Here is a 22688-nt window from a genome sequence, read left to right on the forward strand (position 1 = left end):
AGTAATATAATATATATGACACTCTAATTTTAGGGCTAATGTAAAATTGGGTGTTTTTTTTTCTTTCAATGCAAATTGTGCTTTTTGTTCTTCACATCATATTATAGTGTGTGCAAATTGTCCAGATTTTAGCAAATCAATGGTCATCCATTGCATACTTATACACCAATGATGGCTAGTTGCACTTTTGCCATCAATAGCAACCATTGATGGCAAAGGCATCGATGACCATCCCTGAGTGAGGGGAGAAGTTGCCCATGGCAACCAAGAAGCTGCTCTGTATAATTTTATATTATTCAAATTATTAAGCTATTGCTTCAGTGCTGATTGGTTGCGTTAGGCCACTACTCCTCTGGCTCACTTCTCCCATGCTTCATACCTCTGCTGCCCTGGCCTGAATGAAGTACAGTGAGTCGAGTCCCTAATCATTGTATTCGATTCTATTGTACTGTCACAGTGCCTCTGCCTGGCTGGTTGTTAGATTGAAAAAAACTGTACTTCTTCTAAGAAGTATATTTGACTATGCAGCGTCTCATTGGGTAGTTTAGAGCGACTAGCTTTCTGATTGGCGGAGCGGCATAGAGCATTGTGAGTGGTCAGGTTTATCAGCGCTAAGTTTGAACCGTGCAGTTACTAATACTAACAGTCGTGGCGTGACGGGCAGAGAAGTGAGGAAGTTGCCGCTGCTGCTCGCAGTCCTGTCGGGCAGAGGTGAGTGCGGCCACCGGCTGGGTGGCAAGCGGCACGTGACGTGACCCTAATAGCGTTCTTGTGTTTTGTAAGGAGACGCGTTCGGGCGCCAGGAGGTTCAACGCATGTCCAGCCTGTGCATGCCCAGAACCGTGCTCTCACTCTGGCACTGAATAGGAAGGGTGCTTCCGTATACAGGCCACCAACAAAGATCATCTTGTGTAATGTTCTGACACAATTGTGTGTTGTTTGCCCTGTTTGTGGATGAGCTCCACAGTCACTAATCCATGGTAGTCTGCAGTGATTCCACACACATGCAGTGAGCAGTATATCAGTGAGTGTATCGTACAATACTTCATGTTTAATATACTGTAAAGTACAGAACATCATGGGTTAAATGTAATCTGACGCTTTACTCATTCTCTTCTAAATGTTTTCATTAATATAAACCATTGGGACTGAAAACGGAAGATCTCTCGTTAGTGTGCAAATATTGAGCATAAATGTTGCTCAATGTTATTAATTTGTCATAAAGATGTAGCACTGCAAATGTAAAGCTGTGTACACACGGGGGAGATATATTGCTCAGTGTCTCCTGTTCATCATATTCCCAGCGATATGTGCTGAAATCGCCCCAGTGTGTACACAGTTTAAGCTTGTTATTTTCTCTAAACTAATGGTGTCCTTATATTAGGCTCTTGGGTGGCAGGACTGCATAAAATATACCGTACGTGGTCCTTTTCACGTACAGTTAGGGAAGCCAATCCCGGGGCATTTTTTCCAATCCTGGGATTGAAAAAATGCTTAAATGCCGATTGGCTTTCCTAATAAAAAAACGCCCTGGCCGCCCCACATTTATTTACATTTGCAGCTGGGTGGGTGGGAGCCGGGTGGGCAGCTTCATACTGCCAGGAGCCAGGTTGCTGACTTGCTTGCTGGATAGGTGGGCAGGCAGGAGTGCGGCTTCATATGCTTGCTGGATAGGTGGGCAGGCAGGAGTGCGGCTTCATATGCTTGCTGGATAGGTGGGCAGGCAGGAGTGCAGCTTCATATGCTTGCTGGATAGGTGGGCGGGCAGGAGTGCGGCTTCATACTGCCGGGGGAAGGCGGGGAGCGGGACTGCGGAGTTGCTTGCTGTGGGCTGGCGTGATGGTAGAGACTAGTTCACATGCAGTATTGGTTACAGGATGTGACGTACAGTGAGGGCAGAAGTTGTTAGATGCCCTCACAATGTTTGTTTTATTTATCTGTAATTCATGTAGGTGTCGGTTATTTTGTTTTATTTTTGCAGCATTGTACACTCGCGGGCTTGCCCGCTTTGGGCACGGTGGCTCGCTTCGCTCGCCACAGATTTAAATTCCCCCTCCAGGTATACGTGGACCCAGTGCATGGTGGGAAAATTAACAAAACTGCATGTGAACTAGACACTATCCTGGCGTGATCTCTGCCTGCGCAGCGTGACCTCTGAACTCATCACGCTGCGCAGTGCTGCTCTGCCGGGCAGCGTCTGAGCGTGTGCTCAGACCCTTCCCGGCATTAGACTGCGCATGCGCAGTCTAATCCCGGGATTGGAATCTCTGCGTTTTGGGGGCCAAATCCCGGTATCCTCCCGATCCCGGGATTGGCCACCCTACATACAATGTATCATGCGAGCCAAGCCTGGCTGCGATGCAACATATCTATCCTGCAGCCTGTGCGATCCTCTGACTCCAATGCGATGCATAGGCCCTGATGTCAAATACATGCAATTTGGATGCTCTTTATGCGATTTATTGCATCAATCGTTTAAAAAGTAACCAACTTGTATGTACATCGCCCTAGTGTATGGGCACCTTTTTTTTTTCTCAAAAGTTTCAAACCTCAATATTTCCCCTTAAATAGTAAATATTTAATCTACACTACAAGCTCAGGCAACTAGTTTGACAACTGTAGGTGGCAGCACTTGTTTTAAATTGGCAGACCTTTGATTCCACATATGGATGCTTTCCGGTAATTCTATTTTTGTCACATTCCAGACAGACTGCACATACAAGTGCTGCTGCAATCTTTAGGAGCAAGGTCTCCTAATGCCTGAGTGCATTTTCTAGCGATACAGCAGAAATTCAAATAATATCTTAATTCTCAAACTGTGGGTCCCAACCTTTTTATTATGGGGTCGCGACTCCATGTTACTGACAGTCTGACTTTTCTAATCTGATAACGGGTACACATGGTGCCATTTTGCTTGCAATTCGATCCTTTTCGATTGGTGGTACCCAAAATGCATTCGATTTGACTAGACAAGACTATTATTCTATTTGATTTACACTACACGGGAGTGCGCATTGGGATCAAATGTGCATCAAATGTAGAAAAACAATTTGTTGCCCATTCAATTTTTGCTTCTATAAGCAAAATTAGTGCATATCACACCGTTTGTATGCACTATCAGAAGTCCGAAAAATCTGTGCCTCCACAATGCTGTCTGCTGACTACACATGTGATGTGATGACATTCTGAAGTAACTTGCTGGGGTCCTGTAATTATTTTTATTGTCTGATGGGGTCCCATAGCAAAATAGTTTGAGGACCCTTGTCCTAGCCGTTGGTTCCCAAACTTTCTTGAATCATGCGCCCAACAGTATACGCATTTTTTTTATCTTCACTGCGCCAAAAGTTTCTGATTGATAAATTTGGAAAAACATTAACTGTGCTAACCTGTCATCCTGACGCTGGGTACATGGTGAATGATATGTCGTCTTGTCAGGTGGATCAGACCAGTATATCGCTAAGTGTTTACTGATGTCACATTTGATGTGCCTGACTAAATCACTAGCAACACCATCCATCCTAATAAGGGAAAAATCAGTGAACGTTCCGTCCTTCAATGACATTCCTGTCTGTACCAGCAAGCCGCGCTGACAGATTCATTCCAGTGTCTGAATGAATACTTGTTGCTCCATTGTGAGCCCAGCTTTAGGTTTTTTTGTCTGGTGTACAGTTGTGCTTCGGATTGTTCACCTGTTTTTCAATTGGAAGCCACCAAACCTTGGCAACCCTACAAGAGCCTCATAGCACCCCAGGTGCCTTATTAAGCTCCGTGAAGTGATATTGGGGCAGATGTATTAAGCCTTAACAAGAGATAAATTCAAGTGTGATAAGGAGAGATAAACGTCCAGCCAATCAGCTCCTTACTGACTTTTTTCAAACACAGCCTGTAAAATGGCAGTTGGCAGGTGATTGGCTGGGCATTTATCTCTCCTTATCACCCTTGGATTTGTCTCTTGTTAAAGCTTAATACATCTGCCCCAAGGTGTCTGGTTTTTCTCACCGGCCAATCAGTACCTAACTGAAGTTACAGGCTTGGTTTGAAAAATGACAGGTAGGAGATGATTGGCTGGTGATAAACCAGACACTTTATCACTTCACTGAGCTTAATAAATCTACCCCTCTGTTAGAGAACCTCTGTCCTAGCCTATTCCCTAAGTCTACATGCAAAGTAATAAGCAGAGCTTCAATGTGACGCATGCACAGTGTTTTTGTGGTTGCTGAGGTCTTAACTTGTTGAAAACACGAGCTGTTTTTGTGCCCATATTTTATTCTTCAACCACTGACACCATTTTTTTTCTTTAGGAAATAATAAAACGTAGCTCTCAAAAATGGCTTTCAGTGTAATTTCCCCTGACCTTCGTGTGCTTTCTGAAGATGAAGAGTCACCTGTTTTTGAATCCACATCTCATGATTGTGGGACAGGAATCCGCAAAGATCTTCTCAATGATTTCTCGGTCATCTCGCCAGGATTAGGACAGCCTACTCTGGTATGTACAGATGTTCTCTCATCCCATGTCCTTAAAACATTATATACTTATTCCTTTGTATTTTATTTTGCCAACTTGTAACTGGCAGGATTGTGTGGTAAATGTTGCCCCTAATGGTATTTAGTTTCCTCTGACACTTTATAATAATTTCTGGATTTTCAAAACTAATTAGTACTTGCTGCCTACACAAAACTGAGCAGTAAATAGATGCCTAGTTATGTATTGTATGTTTTTTTTTTTTTCTAGAAGTACCACTTTGCTCAGCTATGATTATTATAGTGTTCACAAGTGTGAGCATCCCATGATCTGGAAGTAGTGTACTCGCTACTAGTGTAGTTTGCAGTTTAATGGCTGTGGTTGGTGCTATGAGCTCAGTGTCAGAAGCTCACTCGCCAACAGTTGAAATAAAGCGTTTATTAAAAATACTGGTTGGTCTTTTAAATATTTTCAAGCAATCTAGGGTTGTACTCAGCTAGAGCTGTTTTTTTAATATTCATGGAAAGGATACCTTAGTAAAGATAAAAGAAGGCAACAAGTGTTTAATGGATTTTCCGTGTCTTATAATATTGACAGAAGGAAAGGTAGGGAACGGAGGAGTGGGATATAGCATCAAACACATTTTGTGCTTTTTGACTGATAATGCATAATTTCTTTTTAGCCATTACTTGATGAAGGCAATGACAAAGTTATGGTATATGTCAGGATCAGACCTTTTGTAGAGGATGAGCTTGAAAAAAAGGAAAACCAGGTAAGAGAAAGCTAAATGTTTATTTAGTGAGTGCCAATATATCAACTGGGGGTTATTCAGCGAGCCACAAAAATGGGTTTTATCCCGGTATTCGATTATCTGTGCAAATATCCCTGTGATGATTATCCTTAGGTTTTTTTTCTCAAAATTGCTTTCACTGTATTTGAGCGGGAGAAAAGCTTTTTTTTTTTTTTTTTTGGCTGATAGCTGCCATAGACTGGTGACAGAGTGCTGTGTTTCTGCGGCTAATTAAATATCTCCCATTGTGTAACTCCATATGCGTTCCTCTTTGCAGAGTTGTGTTGTGGTGGAGAATCAGGAGACTCTGATTCTGCAAGCTCCTAAAGACTCTTTTGCTATGAAAAGCATAGAACGTGGCCTTGGACAAAGTGTGCACAAATTCTCATTCTCGCAGGTAATAAATGGCATGTGTGGTGAACACGAAACCTATTTCTCTGCATGCTGACATGTGGACGTTAGGACGACATGGAAAAGGTTGACAGGCAGGTTGACCTGTGTTTTTTTTTTTTTTTTTTTTTCTAAATATAATAGTGTGCCAAGTGCAGCGAAAGACCATGCCCAAAACATGGCGAGCTGTTCGAAGAGACAGGGTACACCAATATGGTGTCTATATGTCAACAGACATTTAAAAAAATTATACCAAAAAAAAACCTCATGTCGACCTTCTGCCTGTCAACAGAAGTGGTCGGCCTAATGATACACAGCCCTGCAAGCTTTCACACTACCATGTTTTTCTTATTTCAGATTTTTGGCGCTGAGGTTGGCCAGAAGCAGTTTTTTTATGGCACTGTGAGGCAAGTGGTGAAGGATGTACTAAATGGGCAAAACTGGCTTGTTTATACATATGGTGTCACCAACTCAGGAAAGACGTACACAATACAAGGTATGTTTTTCTTTTATAGAGGTTTTGCATTTAGTAATATGTTCAGTCTGCGTTAACGAGCAACTAATTCCTCTTCAGGGACTAGCAAGGATGGTGGCATTCTTCCTCGCTCCATAGCCCTCATCTTCAACAGTGCTGAAGAGCGTCTGTACAAAAGTTCCGACCTGAAACCCCTTTCTAATGAAGTAATCTGGCTGGACAGTAAGCAAGTGCGTCAGGAAGAGATAAAGAAGATCTCCGTGCTTACTAATTTGCGTGAGGTTAGTGGATGCCTGGATACCCTTTGTATAATGGTAAATTACTGAACATGTCAGTTTGGGATTATTTTTCCATTAATAGATGCTGCATCCACTTTAGATAAAATAGTTTCCTTAAATTGTTTTGCGGTTATGTCTGCAGGAAGAACTTCTGACACCCTTGAAAAGAAGTGGTGGCAATGAGTCACAGCTTCGCGCGGGCACAAGTATCAGTTTTGACAGTGGTATTGGTGGACTCTCTTGTACAAGCCAGACCAGCCAGACCAATCAGACCAGCCTTCATTTAGAAGGTATTTCACAATTTCTTACTGTTCATAATGTAATTCATGTCTGAAATAGTAAGACCCTTTACTGTGTTTCTTTTCCACACGTCAGACACCTGCTCACGCTGGGGTGAACAAGATGCTGTTTCAATCCAAGAACCGGTTGATATGCAGCTCTCCATTTGGGTGTCTTATTTTGAAATTTATAATGAGTTTGTATATGACTTACTGGAGCCCGTGCCATCTGGCCCAAACCGCAAAAGAACCACATTGAGGTTGTGTGAGGACAGAAATGGAAATCCTTATGTAAAAGGTAAGGCAACTTAAGGCATGAAGTCAGAAATGTTCTGCTTTGGATCCTGACTGGTAAACAATATATCATTTGTCAACAGATCTGAACTGGATTAATGTTCATAGTGCTGATGAAGCATGGAAGGCGCTGAAAGCGGGAAGGAAAAATCAGAGCTTTGCTAGCACCCACTTAAACCAGAATTCCAGCAGAAGGTGAGAGAAAATGTGGTTAATGTTTAATGCAGCTATTTATACTTATTTACAAAAATTCACAAGTGTGGAAAGAACAATTTTATGTACTTGTGTGGTGAGGTGGGGGGGCTCAGCATATTTATAATGGGTGCATTGTGTGCGGTGCTCTTGGCCCCCAGGATCCCTGGGGTGCTCACACTGCACCCATTGTTTAATACTTACCCCTCCTGGGTCCTGTGATAAGGGCAGCAGCACTGCTAGAATCACAGAAAAAAAAAATGGTTGTGAATGTGCAGTATAGTCTGAGCCCGCTAGTGCTCAGACTCTACTGTGCAGCGCTGCTGCCTGGAGAGAAGAGGTGTTCCAATCAGAGGAGGCTGCACATGGCTTCCTCTCTTAAAGCACCTCTGTGGCTCAGTAAGTGCACATAAACCACCAGAGCTAGCCCAGGTCAGAACACCAATCAAGGTATTCCCAGCCTCCAGGAAAAGACTTGCAAACCTGGGGTGATGACCTCTGGCACTAGGTAGAGTCTAGAAATGTTATACACAATGATTTGTCTGAATTACAATACATGAAGAAAATAAAATTTATTATAAACTCCTAATCATACAATACATAAAACTATATTAAAATACATTCAAGACCAGTGACTGGAATGGTAATTGGCTCATATCAATGGCCTAGGTAAGGATATAGTATTTCCAGCATGACGCACTTGCACTCAGAACTTCTTCAAAGTTGGGCGGTTGTGACAATGTTTTTTTTTTTTGCAACTTATATTACCCTTAAACTATATTGTGTTTTGCCACCATGAAGGGAATTCTAGGAAATAACAGCTCCTACAGTGGCTCTTCAGTTCTGTTGACAGAGTATACACTAAAGAAATCAGTAGCCTGTGACTTTCATGGCCGTAGGTCTAAGGTCACACACGATAAAAACTAGTGATGGATTTTAATGTTCGCTTCAGCGCTTATGAGGCGGTTACGGTCTTTGACGATATAGTCGGGATTGAGCTGCATGTACAGACGACAAAGGGGGTCACTAACGAACTGCGGGAGAGTGCATTGTTAACAATACAAATATCATTAACTATGGCCATTTATTTTATATCATTTAATTAAGTCAGGAAATGGGTTGCCTGACCAAATGCTCTCTTGAGCAATGCTTATGAACTTCCTAATACCCCTTTTACACCAAAATCCCTGGTCGGACCCTGGTCTTTGAACACGGGAGTTTCTAGGGTTGGACCCAGCTTCATACCCAGTTTCCACAGCACCGGGACCCAGGTCTGCGCCGTTTACACTGAACCTGGGTCAGCACTGCTTTCCCCTATGGATGACATTAAATATGTCCATTTTAGGACTGACAAACTGCCATCCAACTTCCGTCAATGATTTTAAAATAAAAATGAAAAGACATGCTAGTTATCATTGAAAAATGTTGGTTTGTTTATTTTAGTAAAATATTTTTCAAAAATGTTTTATTCAGTGCTCAAGCCCACATAGCGGTATAACAGTGCAGCATCTCCCATGTGGCCCCCCCCCCCCCCCCAAAAAAAATAATATAAATGATCCTGCATCCAATTATGATTTGTGTGCACTGCCTGTATCCTTCCTGGCTGCTGTCTTTTGCCACTGCTGCGCACTGTGGAAAGGCGTCCAGCACTTCTGGTATCCTTTCAGCACTACCCGGATGTCCTAACCTGGGTTGGGACCATTTACACCGCCCACGACCCAGGTCCAACCAGTGTTCAACCCTGGTCAGGACCTGGGTAGGAGACCTGGGTTGGCCCCTTTTACACCAAGGCTGACCTGGGTCCAACCTGGGTTATTCCTTGGTGTAAAAGGGGTATTAGTCGCCCCTGGGGATTAACAAGAAGATCATACCAGTTACACAGTCCCTCCTGCTGGCTTGAGTACAAAAACATTTATTTTACCATCCAAATGTCCCCTGGCAGTTCAGTTGGAGTTCACTTAGGTTAAGAAGTGGATTTTGACATACAGTTTTAAATTACATTTCCCTACAAAATATACATGGTTATCAAACTTCCTCAGGACCAACACAGTGCATGTTTTGCAGGTCTCCTTACGAGTTAAATTAGCTCCACCTGTGAATCTTTTAAAATGTGTCCATGCGTAATGAATGCACCTGCCGGGTGACCTGGAAAACAACTGTGCAGGGTCCTGAGGACCGAGTTTGAGAACTCCTGCCCTACAAAATATACATGTTGCAACATTTAGTTTGAACGGTTAACATATTTTGGGATTAGATAACGTGATGGATTACATAAGTGGATAAGAGTGCAAGCCTTAAAGCTTCCAATCATGTTGGTTTCTGGGTCCTGTGGAAACTACACTTGTTTCCTGGCACTATTGACCATCTTGTGAGCCTTGGGTGTCTGACAGGCAGGGTATTTCCAGAGAAGTGCCAGACACCATTGGCAGCGATATCCCCCATCACTGCCAATGGTGTCTGGCAACAGTGGTCCTGGCAGCATTACATAAATCAAAGTCCTTCCTAGACCACCAGGGACACAGACATTCACTCAGGCAATGCTTTGACTTGGTTTTCCACCTCTACATCTCAAATTCAAGTTGATTGCTCTGTCCAGGGAAGTCAGCCTATCTCGTGGTGGCTTATCTAGATAAGTTGCCCTTTCTTCATCCAGGAGTGTCATTCTAATCATGGATGCCAGCCTTAATGGCTGGGGGACTATCACAGGCAGGCACTCCTTTCAGGGCCGTTGGTCCGACTGAGAGGCAAAGCTCTGTAAACATTATGGAACTTTGCACGGCCTTTTGTGGGTTTTATCAAGTGAGTACCCTCATAGATCAGTAAAGGTCCAGTGAGACAATGGGGGAAATTTACTAAAGGAAATTTGTAAAAAATAAAAAAAAAAATAGGTGTATTTGTATCCAGAAATACACTTATTTTTTACATTTACTATCCCGAAAAATACGCCTATTCGTATTGATGTGCTATCAATACGAATAGCCGTATTTTCGGGATAGTAAATAAGTGTATTTCTGGATACAAATACACCTGTTTTTTACAAATTTCCTTTAGTAAATTTCCCACAATGTGTCTAGTCACATAAAGCAATCATCAGGGTGCTGAGCTGCCATGGAGGAGGTAGAACACATAGGGGCTCATTGTAATATGCATGATCCTGTCCGAAAAGGAGCAGTCTGTGATCTGCTGTATTAGGTGCTGTGCAGGGTCTGTGCATGTGCGGTTAGCGCTGCCCCATCACCAGTACAGAGTAAGTAGCCCATAGGCTACAATGAGCTACTGCCATGTCAGACTGGTGGTCGCTCCGGGATGCAATGCGTTACTGGCCATTATTGGTACATAACATATGGGGAAGCGGCTGTGAGCGGGGCAGCAGGGATCAGAGATGGGGGGGGGGGGGGGGGGGGTGCAGATAGGTCCCTTCCTGCTCCATACGCGGTCTACTTCCCAAGGATCCAGATTTGGGAAGTGGACTTCCTTAGCGGACAGGACGTCCAGCCTGACGTTTTGCAAATGTTAGCTTGTTGCTGTGGTAAGCCACAGATTAATTTGTTTGCTTCCAGCCACAATCCAGGTGTGTTTCTAGTAGATGCTTTGGCAGTTCCCTGATATGGTTGTCTGGTATACTATAAGTCTTTGTCCTGCTCTTCTTTGGCAGGTTCTTTTCAGGTTGAAACTAGGGGGGTGACTGTCATTCCAGGCTGGCCAAGGCGAGCTTGTTATGCAGACCTCCATGGTCTGTCCATTGTGGTTCCATGTTCCCGCCTCTATGGTGTACGACAACAAGGCCTGTATCTGCACTTCATTCAGCTTTAACGTGGTGGCTTTTGAGAGTCGGCCTTAATAGCTAGTGAGTTTTCAGGCATGGTTATCCAGACTATGTTCTCTGCCAAGAAGCTTTCCTGCATTCTTCTGGATTTGCTCATATACCGTGTCTCCAGAATTTTAGCATTCTTACAGTTGGTAATTGGATCTTTTTGTCTGTCTTTCCTCAAGGTAGAGGTATCTTGTGCTTCTGTGCTATTCCAATGATGTGTTTCCGGTACTTGTGTAATAACTGGGCGCCTGGTTTTAAGATCTGGTCGGAAAATCGCATGCGATCAACGCAATTTTTCCATAGGATTCAATGTTAAAATGGTCCTGTTCATTTGGGCATAGAGTTGATTTTATATAGCGTGGCGGTCGCAGCGTGCCACCAAGCCCGAAGCAAGCGTGGCGAGCCCCGCGGAATACATTTTAAGTAATCCGCATCGCCACGATTCGGGCTCGCTGCGCTCGCTCTCCACGCTATATAAAATCAACTCTATGCCCACTTGGATAGTGGGGAAAAAAACAGGACCATGTCAAAATTGAATCCTATGGAAACTCGTGTCCATTGCATTGGATGCGATTTTGCCGAAAATCGCATCTGAATACAATCACAAAATCGGGCACCCAGATATTACACAAATTCCGTGTTTCCTGATCACAGGTGATTCAAACTTTCTTTTAGTGAGTGTTCCACTCTGACTTTATCACTTCAACACCTTTTGCCTCTGCCTTTTTGGCGATCGGTCCTCAGTGCCAGCTCCAGAGTATCCCCACCAGTAACTGGACTACTTTTATGATGTCTTTTGCCTGTGAAATCCTTAAGTGCCACGGTGTTGTGTGTCTGAGGCTATTTGTATTACCAACCATGAATTCAGAAAAACAGATTTTGCAGGACAAAAAGGTTTTTAACATTTGCTCTGCAAGTACATTGCACCATTCTCCCTTAGTGTATGCTGTATGGGTAATAGTTCTGATCTGCAGTATAACAACAACTAGTTTTTAAGCATTTTATTCCAGTTTGAAGTTTTACTTCTATTGAATGTGGAAAGTTTGCCTTCGATTTTAGCAATCCATCTTGACTTTTGTAAATGCAATTACGTTCCAATAGTGTTTGGGGGAATTTTTTTAACTTTTATATATATTTTTTTTTTCCCGCTCTTTCCTAGTCATAGCATCTTCTCTATTCGGATCCTTCACTTGCAGGGCAAAAATGACTTATCCCCAAAGATTAGCGAGTAAGTACATGGTTTTTATGTAACGTTTATATCGCTGCTCCCCGGACTAACTAGCAGCATACAAAAAGATCTATAGATAGTGTTTTTTTTAAAGTTTTTATTTATTCTCTTCCACTAAAGACTGACTTTCTGTGATTTGGCTGGCTCTGAAAGATGCAAAGACCAAAAAATTGGGGATCGCCTGAAAGAGGCGACCAATATCAATACATCTCTTCATACTCTGGGCCGCTGCATTGCTGCGCTTAGACAAAACCAACAAAACAAGTAAGTGGGCATTTTATTTTTTCCCCTACAAAATTTTACATGCTTGAACGTCTTGGTTTAATGGAGGAAATATTTTTCACACATTGCTTTTCTTTTTGTAGGCTGCGACAGAATATGGTTCCTTTCAGGGACAGTAAACTAACACGTGTATTTCAAACCTTTTTCACTGGTCGTGGAAAATCATGCATGATTGTGAATATAAACCAGTGTGCGTCTACATACGATGAGACACTTCATGCCATGAAATTCTCTGCAATTGCTAGCCAGGTATAGATCCTTTAAGCATTTGGGAATGGTGGTGTTGTGTGTTTTTTTTTTTTTTTTTTTTTTTTTTTTTTTGCAAATAAGTTTTATTTATTTATTGAAAAGATTTAAAAAATACAGGAAAAACAGAGATCCCATCATATTTGTGATATAGACTGAGCTATGTAACATTGTTACATTAAGTGAATCAGTAGTACTTACCGGAAATTCACATCACAAGGTTAATCTGAACAGTGTAAAATATTGCCAAAAGAGAATCAAAATGATCACAAGCATAGTTCAAGGAGTGGTTCAATTTCCAGACTCATAGGGGGGGGGGGGGGTATTCAATGTCAGGGGCACGGCTGTCGAGCTAGCGCGACAGCCGTGCCCCTGTCCCGTTCTCGGTGAGCTCGCCTGGAGCTCGGCAGTCGGGATTCAATGTCCCGGCCGCCGAGCGGCGAGAAGGGGGCGTGGCCGCGAGTTGCGTCCGGGAAGTGACGAGCTGCAGCCGGCAGCTCGTCACTTCCCGGCTGTTCTCGGCAGAACGAGCCCGACAGCTAGAGATGTCGGGCTCGTTCTGACAGGAAACCCTGTTCAATGCTGTCGGGGAAGACAGCATTGAATAGGGCCCGTCGAGCATCTCCCCCACGGGAAATGCTCGACGGCGATTGAATCTCCCCCATAGGCTGAAAACTTAATGTGTACGTAAGAGAGAAAAATAAAAAGATAAAAACAAAACCTTTAGAACGAAAAAGCAGCGTCAACTAAAGAAACAAACAAGAAACAAAAAAAAAAAACAGATGTGAAAAGGGGTATAGGGGAACTCTCTTCCTACCATGGACAGTGCTTATTGACCATACGGGGGGGGGGGAGGATCGGGGGGTCAGGATAAGTCGGGGGCAACTCTCTAAAGGTGGATTTGTAATGGTCCGATTATTTGGGAATGTTTTGATAGTTTTGGCCTTCAGGCCAGTGGCCAGAATTCCTGATGTGATCTTTTTATTTTTTACAGCTGGTTCAAGTGCAGCCGGTGAAACTGAATCTTCCAACTATTCAGTCTCTCATCAAGGAGAGCAGTATATTGGCCAATCGTAGCTACACTGATGAAGAGGATGCTAATGAAGGCTCTGATGAGGAAAGCGACAGTGAGACTGATATCACCATGTTTAATAAAGAGGTTGGTGAAGATCTTTGATCCTACTTGTTCTAGACTTTACAGCACTCTATAAATATGTACTCCACTGATGTGCCCTTTTTGGCTGGTTTTCTCCTAGGAATTGCTGCAAGTTGTAGAGAACCTGAAACAACTTCTGGTTAAGGAACGTCAGGAAAAACTGACAATGGAGGCATCAATCCGGAAGGAAGTCTGCAATGAGATGATGGAGGTGATGCAACAACAGAAGGCTCAATGCAGGTGAGATTATAGATGTATAAATATAATTTTTTTTTTCCACATACCGTCTATAGTGCTGTAGATTAAAGCCTATTTATTATAAAGTAATCATTTTCTCTTGCTCTCTTTTCCAGCTTTTATGCCAATTCTTGTCAGTGAATTCTCCATATTTTCATGATTGTTTTAACATTTTCTTGAATAGTGAGATGATGGAAGATGAGCGAGAGCTGCTGGAAGAGAGGCATGAGAGTAGACTAGAAAATCTGAAAGAATCTCTTACAAATTATTACAAGCGTGAGCTGGAGGTGAGTTGACGAGGAATGGGCCATTATTTATTTTATTGTGTTTTTTTTTTTTTTTTTTTTTTTTTTTTTCTCAAAGCTGGTTTTAAAATATAGCAGGGCAAATGTATGAACGTCAGCAGTGCTGACCGTTATGCCTTCTGCAGCTGTCAGCTTCAACCGATACATGGGGGCGATGCCCTATCCCCACAGCAGGGACAGCACTGTCCCTGCTGCCAGCTCTGGGCTGCACAGGAGATCTTGCACATGCCCAGAAGACCAGGACAGGTAGGCAGACACAGCGCATCATTCTGGGCTGATGTGCTGTCTGCAGGCGTGGGCTTCGCTGGAGGAGGTCAGGGTCTCTTCCAGCTTCAGCTCTTTAATGAGGGGAAACAGGAAGTGTTATAGCGATGCATAGGGACTACATTATTTGCATGGGGGTTTTGTATATATGATCTCAGTATTCTCACCCTATTATTTTCTATCTAGGAAAAAGATGAGCAAATTGAGGAACTACAAGCTGCTCTAGAGGAGGCAAAAAATCTAACATCTAATTCATTAGACACCAGTAAATGCAAACAGGACAATGCTCCTCTTCGTAGATCCAAGCGGTTAGCCACACCTGATGTGTTGGATTTAAATAGACTGAAACAAGAAAATGTAGCACTTAAAGCGGATCTGTGTTCAAAGAATGAAGGTAAGGACGGAGTAACTTATTGTATACAGTCGTTATTGTAGCTTTGTAGTTCTACATTTATTTATCGGTCTACTGCAGAAATAGAAAGTCTGAAGCAAATACAAGAGCCACCAGCGTCTTCCAAAATGTGCACAGCTGATGTAGATCGGAAGATTCAAGAGGGACAAAAGGTAAGCGTTACATTTTCTTGTAAATGTGCCTACTGATGGTGGGACTGTAGTGTAAAATGAATGATTTTTATTTTTTAAAAGCGTTTGCTGATTATTGAATATTTTAGTGCTTCTTTTGCCAACTCCTCCACTACTCCTGGTGTATTCTTCCTTAAGTCGTAAATAATAATAATGTTTCATTTATAAACATTTACTACTTTGGATCCTCAGACTTTGCCTTGAGCAGTATTTAGCCATCTTAATGGGAACATTATGTAAAATGACTGGTAATGGGTTGGGGATGTTTCCATGTGAGCTACAGGTCTCTGACCCCTCTCATACCTTTACTGGGATTTAATATGAAATGCCAATCATTCCATATGGTTTTATCCTACAGCTCATTGATTTTAACAGTTCAAATAACTGCATTATTTGCTTAGCCTCTCTGTATGTGCCCATTCCACATCCATAAATTGGTGTCAGCGGTTTATAACCATATAGAGATTATTTATAGGCAGTATTATAATACTTGGAACCAAATAACAGAAATCTCCATACAGATTTCTGCTTCTATTGCATAGTCAGGCAAAATGATTGCGGGTGTACAGTTTACTTGTATGTGTTCTTAATTGGCTTTGCTTGGTGAAACTCAAATTAATTTTTCATATATACAGTGCAGAGGAGATATCCCTTGTTTGTTTTGCCATATGTAGTCTCTGTTGTATAGAGAGAATATCATTACATATCCATTGTTTACCTCCTTTTGGTCTCTTTGCATGGCAGTCTGCTGAGGGTCATTCTCGTAGGAGAGCCTGTACTCTCGCTTCTGCATGCATGTAACATCCAGATTCTACATGGAGCTGGTCTGCTCCAAAAATAAGTCCAGATGATAAATGTTCATAAAATGCTAATTAGATTTGCAGTATTCATGGTCAGTGTAGGGGTTGAAACAAATCCTTATTTGTGTATGTGTGTAAATGTTTCCTGTTTTCCAGCGGTATGTTCTGGGCTCTCATCACACGTGCACAGATTATCAGCACACAAGAGCTCTTTGGGTAACCATCTTAATTGTCTGTCTTCACCCCTCCTCCACCACAGCATTCTGGGGAGCAGCTGTGATTCCATTGCTCTGCAGTCCTTTTCTGTTCTGGTTTCACCTGTGTTTAAAGGCCCCCTTTTTTGTTTTCTTTGTTCATTTCTAAAGTATAGCTATATGGGTTAAATACAGTCTATAATTATGGTACTCTATAATGATTAAAACTATTAAACATCTTGCACTCTACAGTACATGTAGCATGTGTGTATCTATTGTATATGTAATGTTTGACACCTATTCGAGAGAATGACTTTGATCAGTAATGTAGAATAGAAATACTACATGACAGATTGTAACATTAAACAGACTGCATGCTCCCCAGAATCTGATGTAGCATCAATGCTTCCTTGCACATAAACCGGCTTACCTCCTTTCTTAATGGGTGATTAATCATGAGGTAGATTTCAGTGTGGTGTGTTCTAGTGGTGAATAATGATAGTTAGAATAAATGTTCATTTTACTTCATGCTTTTTTTTTTTTTTGCCCCCACAGAACATCAGATTGTTGCGCTCAGCAATGCAGAAGTTTGGCGACTCTCTGCAGCAGGTGGATAGATTGTGCTGCCATACGACTGGAGCTGAGAAACTAAAACAAACCTTGGCTGCCTGTGATGACATCTTGACTAAACAGGTTCCGTTTTATTTATTTTTGTCACATTCTGCATTTAATCTGGGGTTAAGGATTTCGGCATAGAGGAGATTATCTGTGTGCCCCAGACTTCGTTACAGGATTTGCCAATTTCTTTTTAAATCCTCTTGTGTGTTGGAACATAAACTCTGTCCTATTGACACTCACAGGTGGCTTAATTAGTCACTCGGTCAGATTGCTTTTCTTTTCTACGCTCTGTGCACAAGCATGCAAATCCCTAAACACTGTTGTGCCATGTGCCAAGCAATCTAACTATTTTGTAAATGCTATGCATAAACTATGGAGTCAATTCTATTCTCTGCATCGAGAGCTCCTGGCGCTATTCTAATCAGCACGCCGCATACTAGTGGATTTCTGCTCTCCTGGGATGCGAGCAGAAATACAGCAATATTAGGACTGCGTTGCTGTCTTGTGCCTAACGTGGCACATTAATTGCCACGGGGCACTTTTAGCAGAAAATGACGGTACTTGCGACTTAACACCAGTGAGTACCGGCGGCATTCTCCAACTTAGCAGGGCAATGATTTGATAGTGCCAGGAGCTCTCCCTGCGCTATTCACTGAGGAGAATAGAATTGATACCAATATTGTGCATATACACTTTACAATATGCCCCTCAACAGGACTGGGTAGTAACGTCATTATAGAAGCTTCCTGGGCTGGCAAATGGGGGCCCTTGTACAGACAGCCAGATGTACAGTTATATATCTGCATTCCCTGTGTTGCAGGGCAGATGTGAGGATTGTGAGCAACATAGTTCAGACCTATATGTTCTGTATGCCTCTACCGCATGGTTGCCTACCTGACCGCTTCTTCAGGGAGAAAATGCTCTGCTCCTGGACTTTCCTAGTAATGTATGATTGCCGTCACCTGTGGGGAGCTAGGTAATAGATAAGAAAGGTGTTTCACCACAGGTGATGGCAATCATACTTTACCAGGAAAGTCCAGGAACAGAGCATTTTCTCCCTGAAGGAGAAAGTCAAATAGGCAACCCTGATTCATATGTTTAGCTGATTTCAAAAACATTGCATAGTGTATACCTAGCAGCATTAGAGTGCCTTGAGGACTGGGAGGGCCAGATTTATTAAGCACGGTGAAGTGATAAAGTGTCTGGATTTTATCACCGGCCAATCAGCTCCTACCTGTCATTGTTCAAACCAAGCCTATAACTTCACAGGTAGGAGCTGATTGGCCGGTGATAAAATCCAATCAGCTCCTACCTGTGAAGTTATAGGCTTGGTTTGAACAATGACAGGTAGGAGCTGATTGGCCGGTGATAAAAACCAGACACTTTATCACTTCACCGTGCTTAATAAATCTACCCCTGAGTTTGGGAAACCCTGAGATAAATAATAGAAAAGGCTAATGGTTGACACCTGGATGTATCTGGTAGTCCATTGCTGGGGTTCACTGGTAAGACATTGCGTGCAAAAATAAGTCTAAATTGACATACTGTAGCTGAATAGGTCAACTATTTGCTGAAATGTAATAAAACATTTTAAACATCCAAAATGTAGGGCCTAAATATCAAAATACAAATCATTTAATAATTTCTTATTGGGGATATAATTTTATGATTTTTAATATAAAGAGCAAATAAAGGTTTCGAAGATAAAATTGGACAATGGCTCCTTTTATTTCAAAAGCCATGTGCATTTGTGTGTAGATATAGTACACTTACCCCCACGGCATGGAAGGGGTCAGAACCGGCACTGGAGTATGAAGAAATCCTTTTATTCCATAAAGTTAGAAATCGGTAGCAGCAGCTGTCCCGACAGCTGTTTCAAGTGAGCAGCAGTGTCTGTTTTCATCAGGGGTATAGATAGAGATAGATAATCATGGTCTATTTATTCATTGTTTTTCTTTTCCATAGGAAAAAACTTTGGCTGAGCTGCAAAACAACATGACCCTGGTGAAGATGGACTTGAGGAAGAAAGCGGTTTGTATTGCAGAGCAGTATCACACTGTGCGAAGACTACAAGGAACACCTTCTGGCTTTAAACATATTTACAATAATGAGAATATACAGCCAAACCAACCCTCTGAGAAGAGGCCTTTTCTTCGCAACCTCCTGTCCAGAACTCCTGGGCAAAAAGCACTAATGGAGAACAGCCCTTATAGCCGTGTTCTGCGGGCACGCCGATCTCCTGTACTAAAGACAATTGCGTTTGGTACCAAATATTGAATTGTGGCTGCTTTGGAATGCTTGGACTTTTAAGAGCAGTGTTCTGACAGTTTTTATGTCTTCATCCTCCTTTATATATAATGGAAAAAAAAACTGGTGTGAGCATGCATGCAGTTTTTCATTTTAGTGCTTTTTTTTTTTAATAACATTCAATACAAATGTTGATGCCATCTTTTTGACCAGTTTATACTTTATATTGTGGAAAGGGAAATTTTTGTATAATTTCGTTTTTATTACAAGTTGAAATGGTTCCTCTTTTCTTTCATATGTGCAATATTTATCATACATGGTTTCAGCTGCTGCAAATAAATCACTTTGTACAGTGCTATATCTTGCATTTACGTAATGCTCATTTTACAGCCTTACTACTAGTGCTTGGGAGAGGGCAAATGGAATGTGTTTGAAAATTATGTTGTTGTCTCATACTACTCTTCCCACATAGCCACTTCCCCCGGGGACAGTAGGCGGCATATCCAACTCCTATTCCTCCCAATGATCTTTCCTGCCCGCAGGACGTGTGGAGGGACACTGAGCTTTACAGCAGCCACCCAGTGATCCACTCCTTCACTGCCAGAGAGTCTGGGCCAGTCCTCCCTGTACCTCTCCTCCAAGAGTTTATTCTCTAGTCAGCCATAGCTGCTTAAGGAGCTTAGGGCCATTTTTCATTGCATTGTATGCTTGCTGTGTACTACATTAGCACTAAAACTGCCCTTCAGCATTATACTGTGTTACCTTTACCTTTTTTAAGCTGCCTGTGTGTTTAACTGTGTTCAGTGTATATAGCCTGGTTATTTCTACTAAGGGTAAATCCAGTAACACTGCTGTCTTGTAGGGAATGTAGAGTACTGGCTTATCCCTCCCAGGAATATGTCCAGGGTGGCTTATGCGCAAGCTGCTACAATGTGCAGGCGCTGCACCCTCCTCTTAGGACCCTGCCTTAATTTCTCTTTCGTCCAGTCCGGTGACACAGCTCACGATGGGATGCAGGAGGGTCCGCCAGGAGCCAGCCACCTATGCTTCTAAATTATTTGGGAGCAGGCTCCTCCCTACTGCATCCCATAATGCTTCAGTTAGTTTTAGGTGCCCACAGGAGTGGGTGCTATTCTTCGCAGCTGCGTTTTTTTCTTTAGATTTTTTTTCAGATAGTTAGGTTTTTATTAATGCACTAGCTTAGAGCAGGTTTGCCAGTGTGTTGCTTCTAACTGAAGCGCATACACACTGAGAGCGCAGCAGAGGCTGACAGAAGCGCGTCCTGTCAGCTCTGTGTGCAGAGGGACACCTTTTTATTCCCTCTGCACAGCGCTTTGTCTCTCTGGGTAAGAGGCTTTCCTGGGCCCCGGGGGTGTCTTAACCGGCTCCTTGCAGAAGGGGATCTTGGGGGACGGACCCCCCGCGATGGCGCCCGCCATCTTGAAGGGTTTAGGGATGGAAATCCCGCCAGGGAAGGGTTTAGGGATGGAAATCCCGCCAGGGAAGTGAAGTCCCTTACAGGAGTCCAGCGCTTGCTTTTGGGGTTTTTAGACATCTGCCTGGAATCCACAAGATGCATAGCTTCCGGATGTTGTCTCACGAGGCTTACTGCCTAACCTTTCAGCATTGTCCACCAATCACATTCTTTTCCACAAGTTCTCCAAAGGAAAGTTCAGGGCTCTGGAGCAATCCATCCAGAAGCTTCTACGAGCCGGCATTATAGCACCGGTCTCTCCGGTTCAATGAGGCTTAGGATTGTACGCCAGTCTCTTTGTAGTCCGGATGCCCAACAGATCATACCGTCCCATTCTTAACTTAAAATGACTCAACAAGTTTGTTCATGTCACAAAGTTCCGAATGGAGACCTTGAGATCCACAGTCTTACAACCAGGAGACTACATGGCGTCTTTGGACATCCAGGATGCAAACCTGCATATTCCCATCAGACCAGAACATCAACTCTTTCTGTTATTTGCTCTACAGGACTGTAATTTATAGTTTCGGGCTCTGCCCTTTGGCCAGTCTACTGCCCTTTAGATGTTTACAAAGGTGATGGATAGCAGTCTTCGCAACCAGGGTGTCTGCATACTTCCATATCTGTTAATTCTTGCACAATCTGCAGAAATTCTCAGGGACCATCTGACCACAGTGGTAATGAGAATGTCACGGCTAAATCATCAATTGGCCTAAGTCATCCATGATCCCCGCACAGTATATGATCAATCTGGGAGCCCAGTTAGATACGGTACATCAAAGGATTTACCTACCAGAGGAGCATCGCAGGACACTGCAGTCCTATGTCTGACGTCTCCTCTCCCTCAGTTGTCCATTCATGCCAGCATGAGGGTCCCGGGCTCGATGGTATCAGCATTCGACATGGCGGAATATGCCCAGTCCTGTCCTCTACAACAAGAAATCCTCACCAAATGGTCAAGATCCTACATCAGCATTTGGTCACAGCTGACAACCTTATCACCAGCTGTTCATCTCTACCTGTTTGGGTGGCTTCTAGACCAGAACCTCACAGCCAGCCTCCGTGGGTGGGGGGGCAGTAACTTGCTACAGATTATTCCAGGGTCTATGGAACATTCAGGAAACCCAACTTTCAAACAATATCCTCGCACTGAGGGCAGTGTTCCGAGCACTTTGCCTGGCGGAACCTTGGCTGGGAGGTCACACCTTACAGGTCCAGTCGGACAATGCGACGACGGTGGCTTATATCAACCACTCGCAGTCAGGCTGCCATAAAGGAGACAGACCACATTTTCCAATGGGCGGAGAAGATGGTCCCTGCTCTCTGTGATCTTTATTCCGGGAGTGCTCAGCAGTCAGACTCTGGATGCCGGCGAATAGACTCTCCATCTGGAGGTGTTGCAGATGCTAGAACAGACCTGAGCTGGACTTGATAGCATCGTGCCACAACCACAAGGTCACCCTATACAGGTCTAGGCCTCGTGACTTGCATGGTGGATGACCTATCAGCCCCATGGAAATTTGCTCTGATGTACACCTTCCCCCTGAGAGTGATCCGCAAGTTGAAAGTGGAGGACGGCACATTGATCCTGTTGGTTCCGAATTGGCCCAGAGGGATCTGGTTCTTGAATCTGCAGGCTCTATCAGTGGCCCCACCGATCCGTCTACCTCTACATCCAGACCTGCTCTCAAGGACCATATCTACACCCGGACTTGCAGCATCTGGCTTTGACGGGGTGTCTTTTGAGACCTCTGTTAAGGACCAGAGGCTTGAACTCAGAGTAATCTCAATCATGCTCAGTGCACACCTTCAGCAGGTGCTTACCATTTCATCTGGCATCTTCTATTCTGATGGGGTAGTTCTTCAAACAGTTCCTTCTCACCTCTCCAAGGCACTGTTTAGATTTCATGTCAACCAGGAGATTGTGGTCCATGCCTTTTGAGGGCTGGATGCTTCTCCAGAACAGACTTCCATGGATGTAGTCCATGTGTTGCACATCTATGTATGCCGCACTAAGCCTTTTTGCAAATCAGACTGACTCTTTGTCCTCTAGGGCTGTGCCTGCAGTTTAGGTTATGTAGC

The 22688-nt window shown here is 43.2% G+C and overlaps 1 protein-coding gene across 2 annotated transcripts; it reads left to right on the forward strand.

The window, feature by feature from the left end:
• Positions 1-572: 572 nt before the first annotated feature.
• KIF20A (kinesin family member 20A) lies at positions 573-19490 on the forward strand. 2 transcript variants are annotated; one of them, XM_083182165.1, is made up of 20 exons: positions 573-711; positions 4302-4486; positions 5145-5234; positions 5530-5649; positions 6000-6138; positions 6217-6398; positions 6538-6685; positions 6771-6971; positions 7051-7162; positions 12133-12201; positions 12322-12465; positions 12567-12732; positions 13724-13888; positions 13986-14125; positions 14307-14409; positions 14878-15085; positions 15164-15255; positions 16230-16289; positions 16823-16960; positions 18851-19490. In XM_083182165.1, the coding sequence occupies exons 2-20, from the start codon at positions 4328-4330 to the stop codon at positions 19160-19162; spliced, it is 2748 nt and encodes a 915-aa protein (XP_083038291.1). In that variant the 5' UTR covers positions 573-711; positions 4302-4327; the 3' UTR covers positions 19163-19490. The 2 variants fall into 2 exon arrangements, with proteins under 2 accessions (XP_083038291.1, XP_083038292.1); XM_083182166.1 differs by lacking the exon at positions 16230-16289.
• Positions 19491-22688: the final 3198 nt, after the last annotated feature.

Source organism: Crinia signifera, chromosome 4, assembly GCF_055691185.1.
Source record: "Crinia signifera chromosome 4, ASM5569118v1, whole genome shotgun sequence".
NCBI lineage: Eukaryota > Metazoa > Chordata > Amphibia > Anura > Myobatrachidae > Crinia > Crinia signifera.

Bases quoted from the DNA above. Each gene is read 5' to 3' on its own strand.
- KIF20A (XM_083182165.1), top strand. From the start codon at position 4,328: ATGGCTTTCAGTGTAATTTCCCCTGACCTTCGTGTGCTTTCTGAAGAT. The intron at 13,889-13,985 runs GTTGGTGAAGAT...GTTTTCTCCTAG, and splicing joins TCACCATGTTTAATAAAGAG to GAATTGCTGCAAGTTGTAGA. The intron at 15,256-16,229 runs GTAAGCGTTACA...CCTGTTTTCCAG, and splicing joins AGATTCAAGAGGGACAAAAG to CGGTATGTTCTGGGCTCTCA.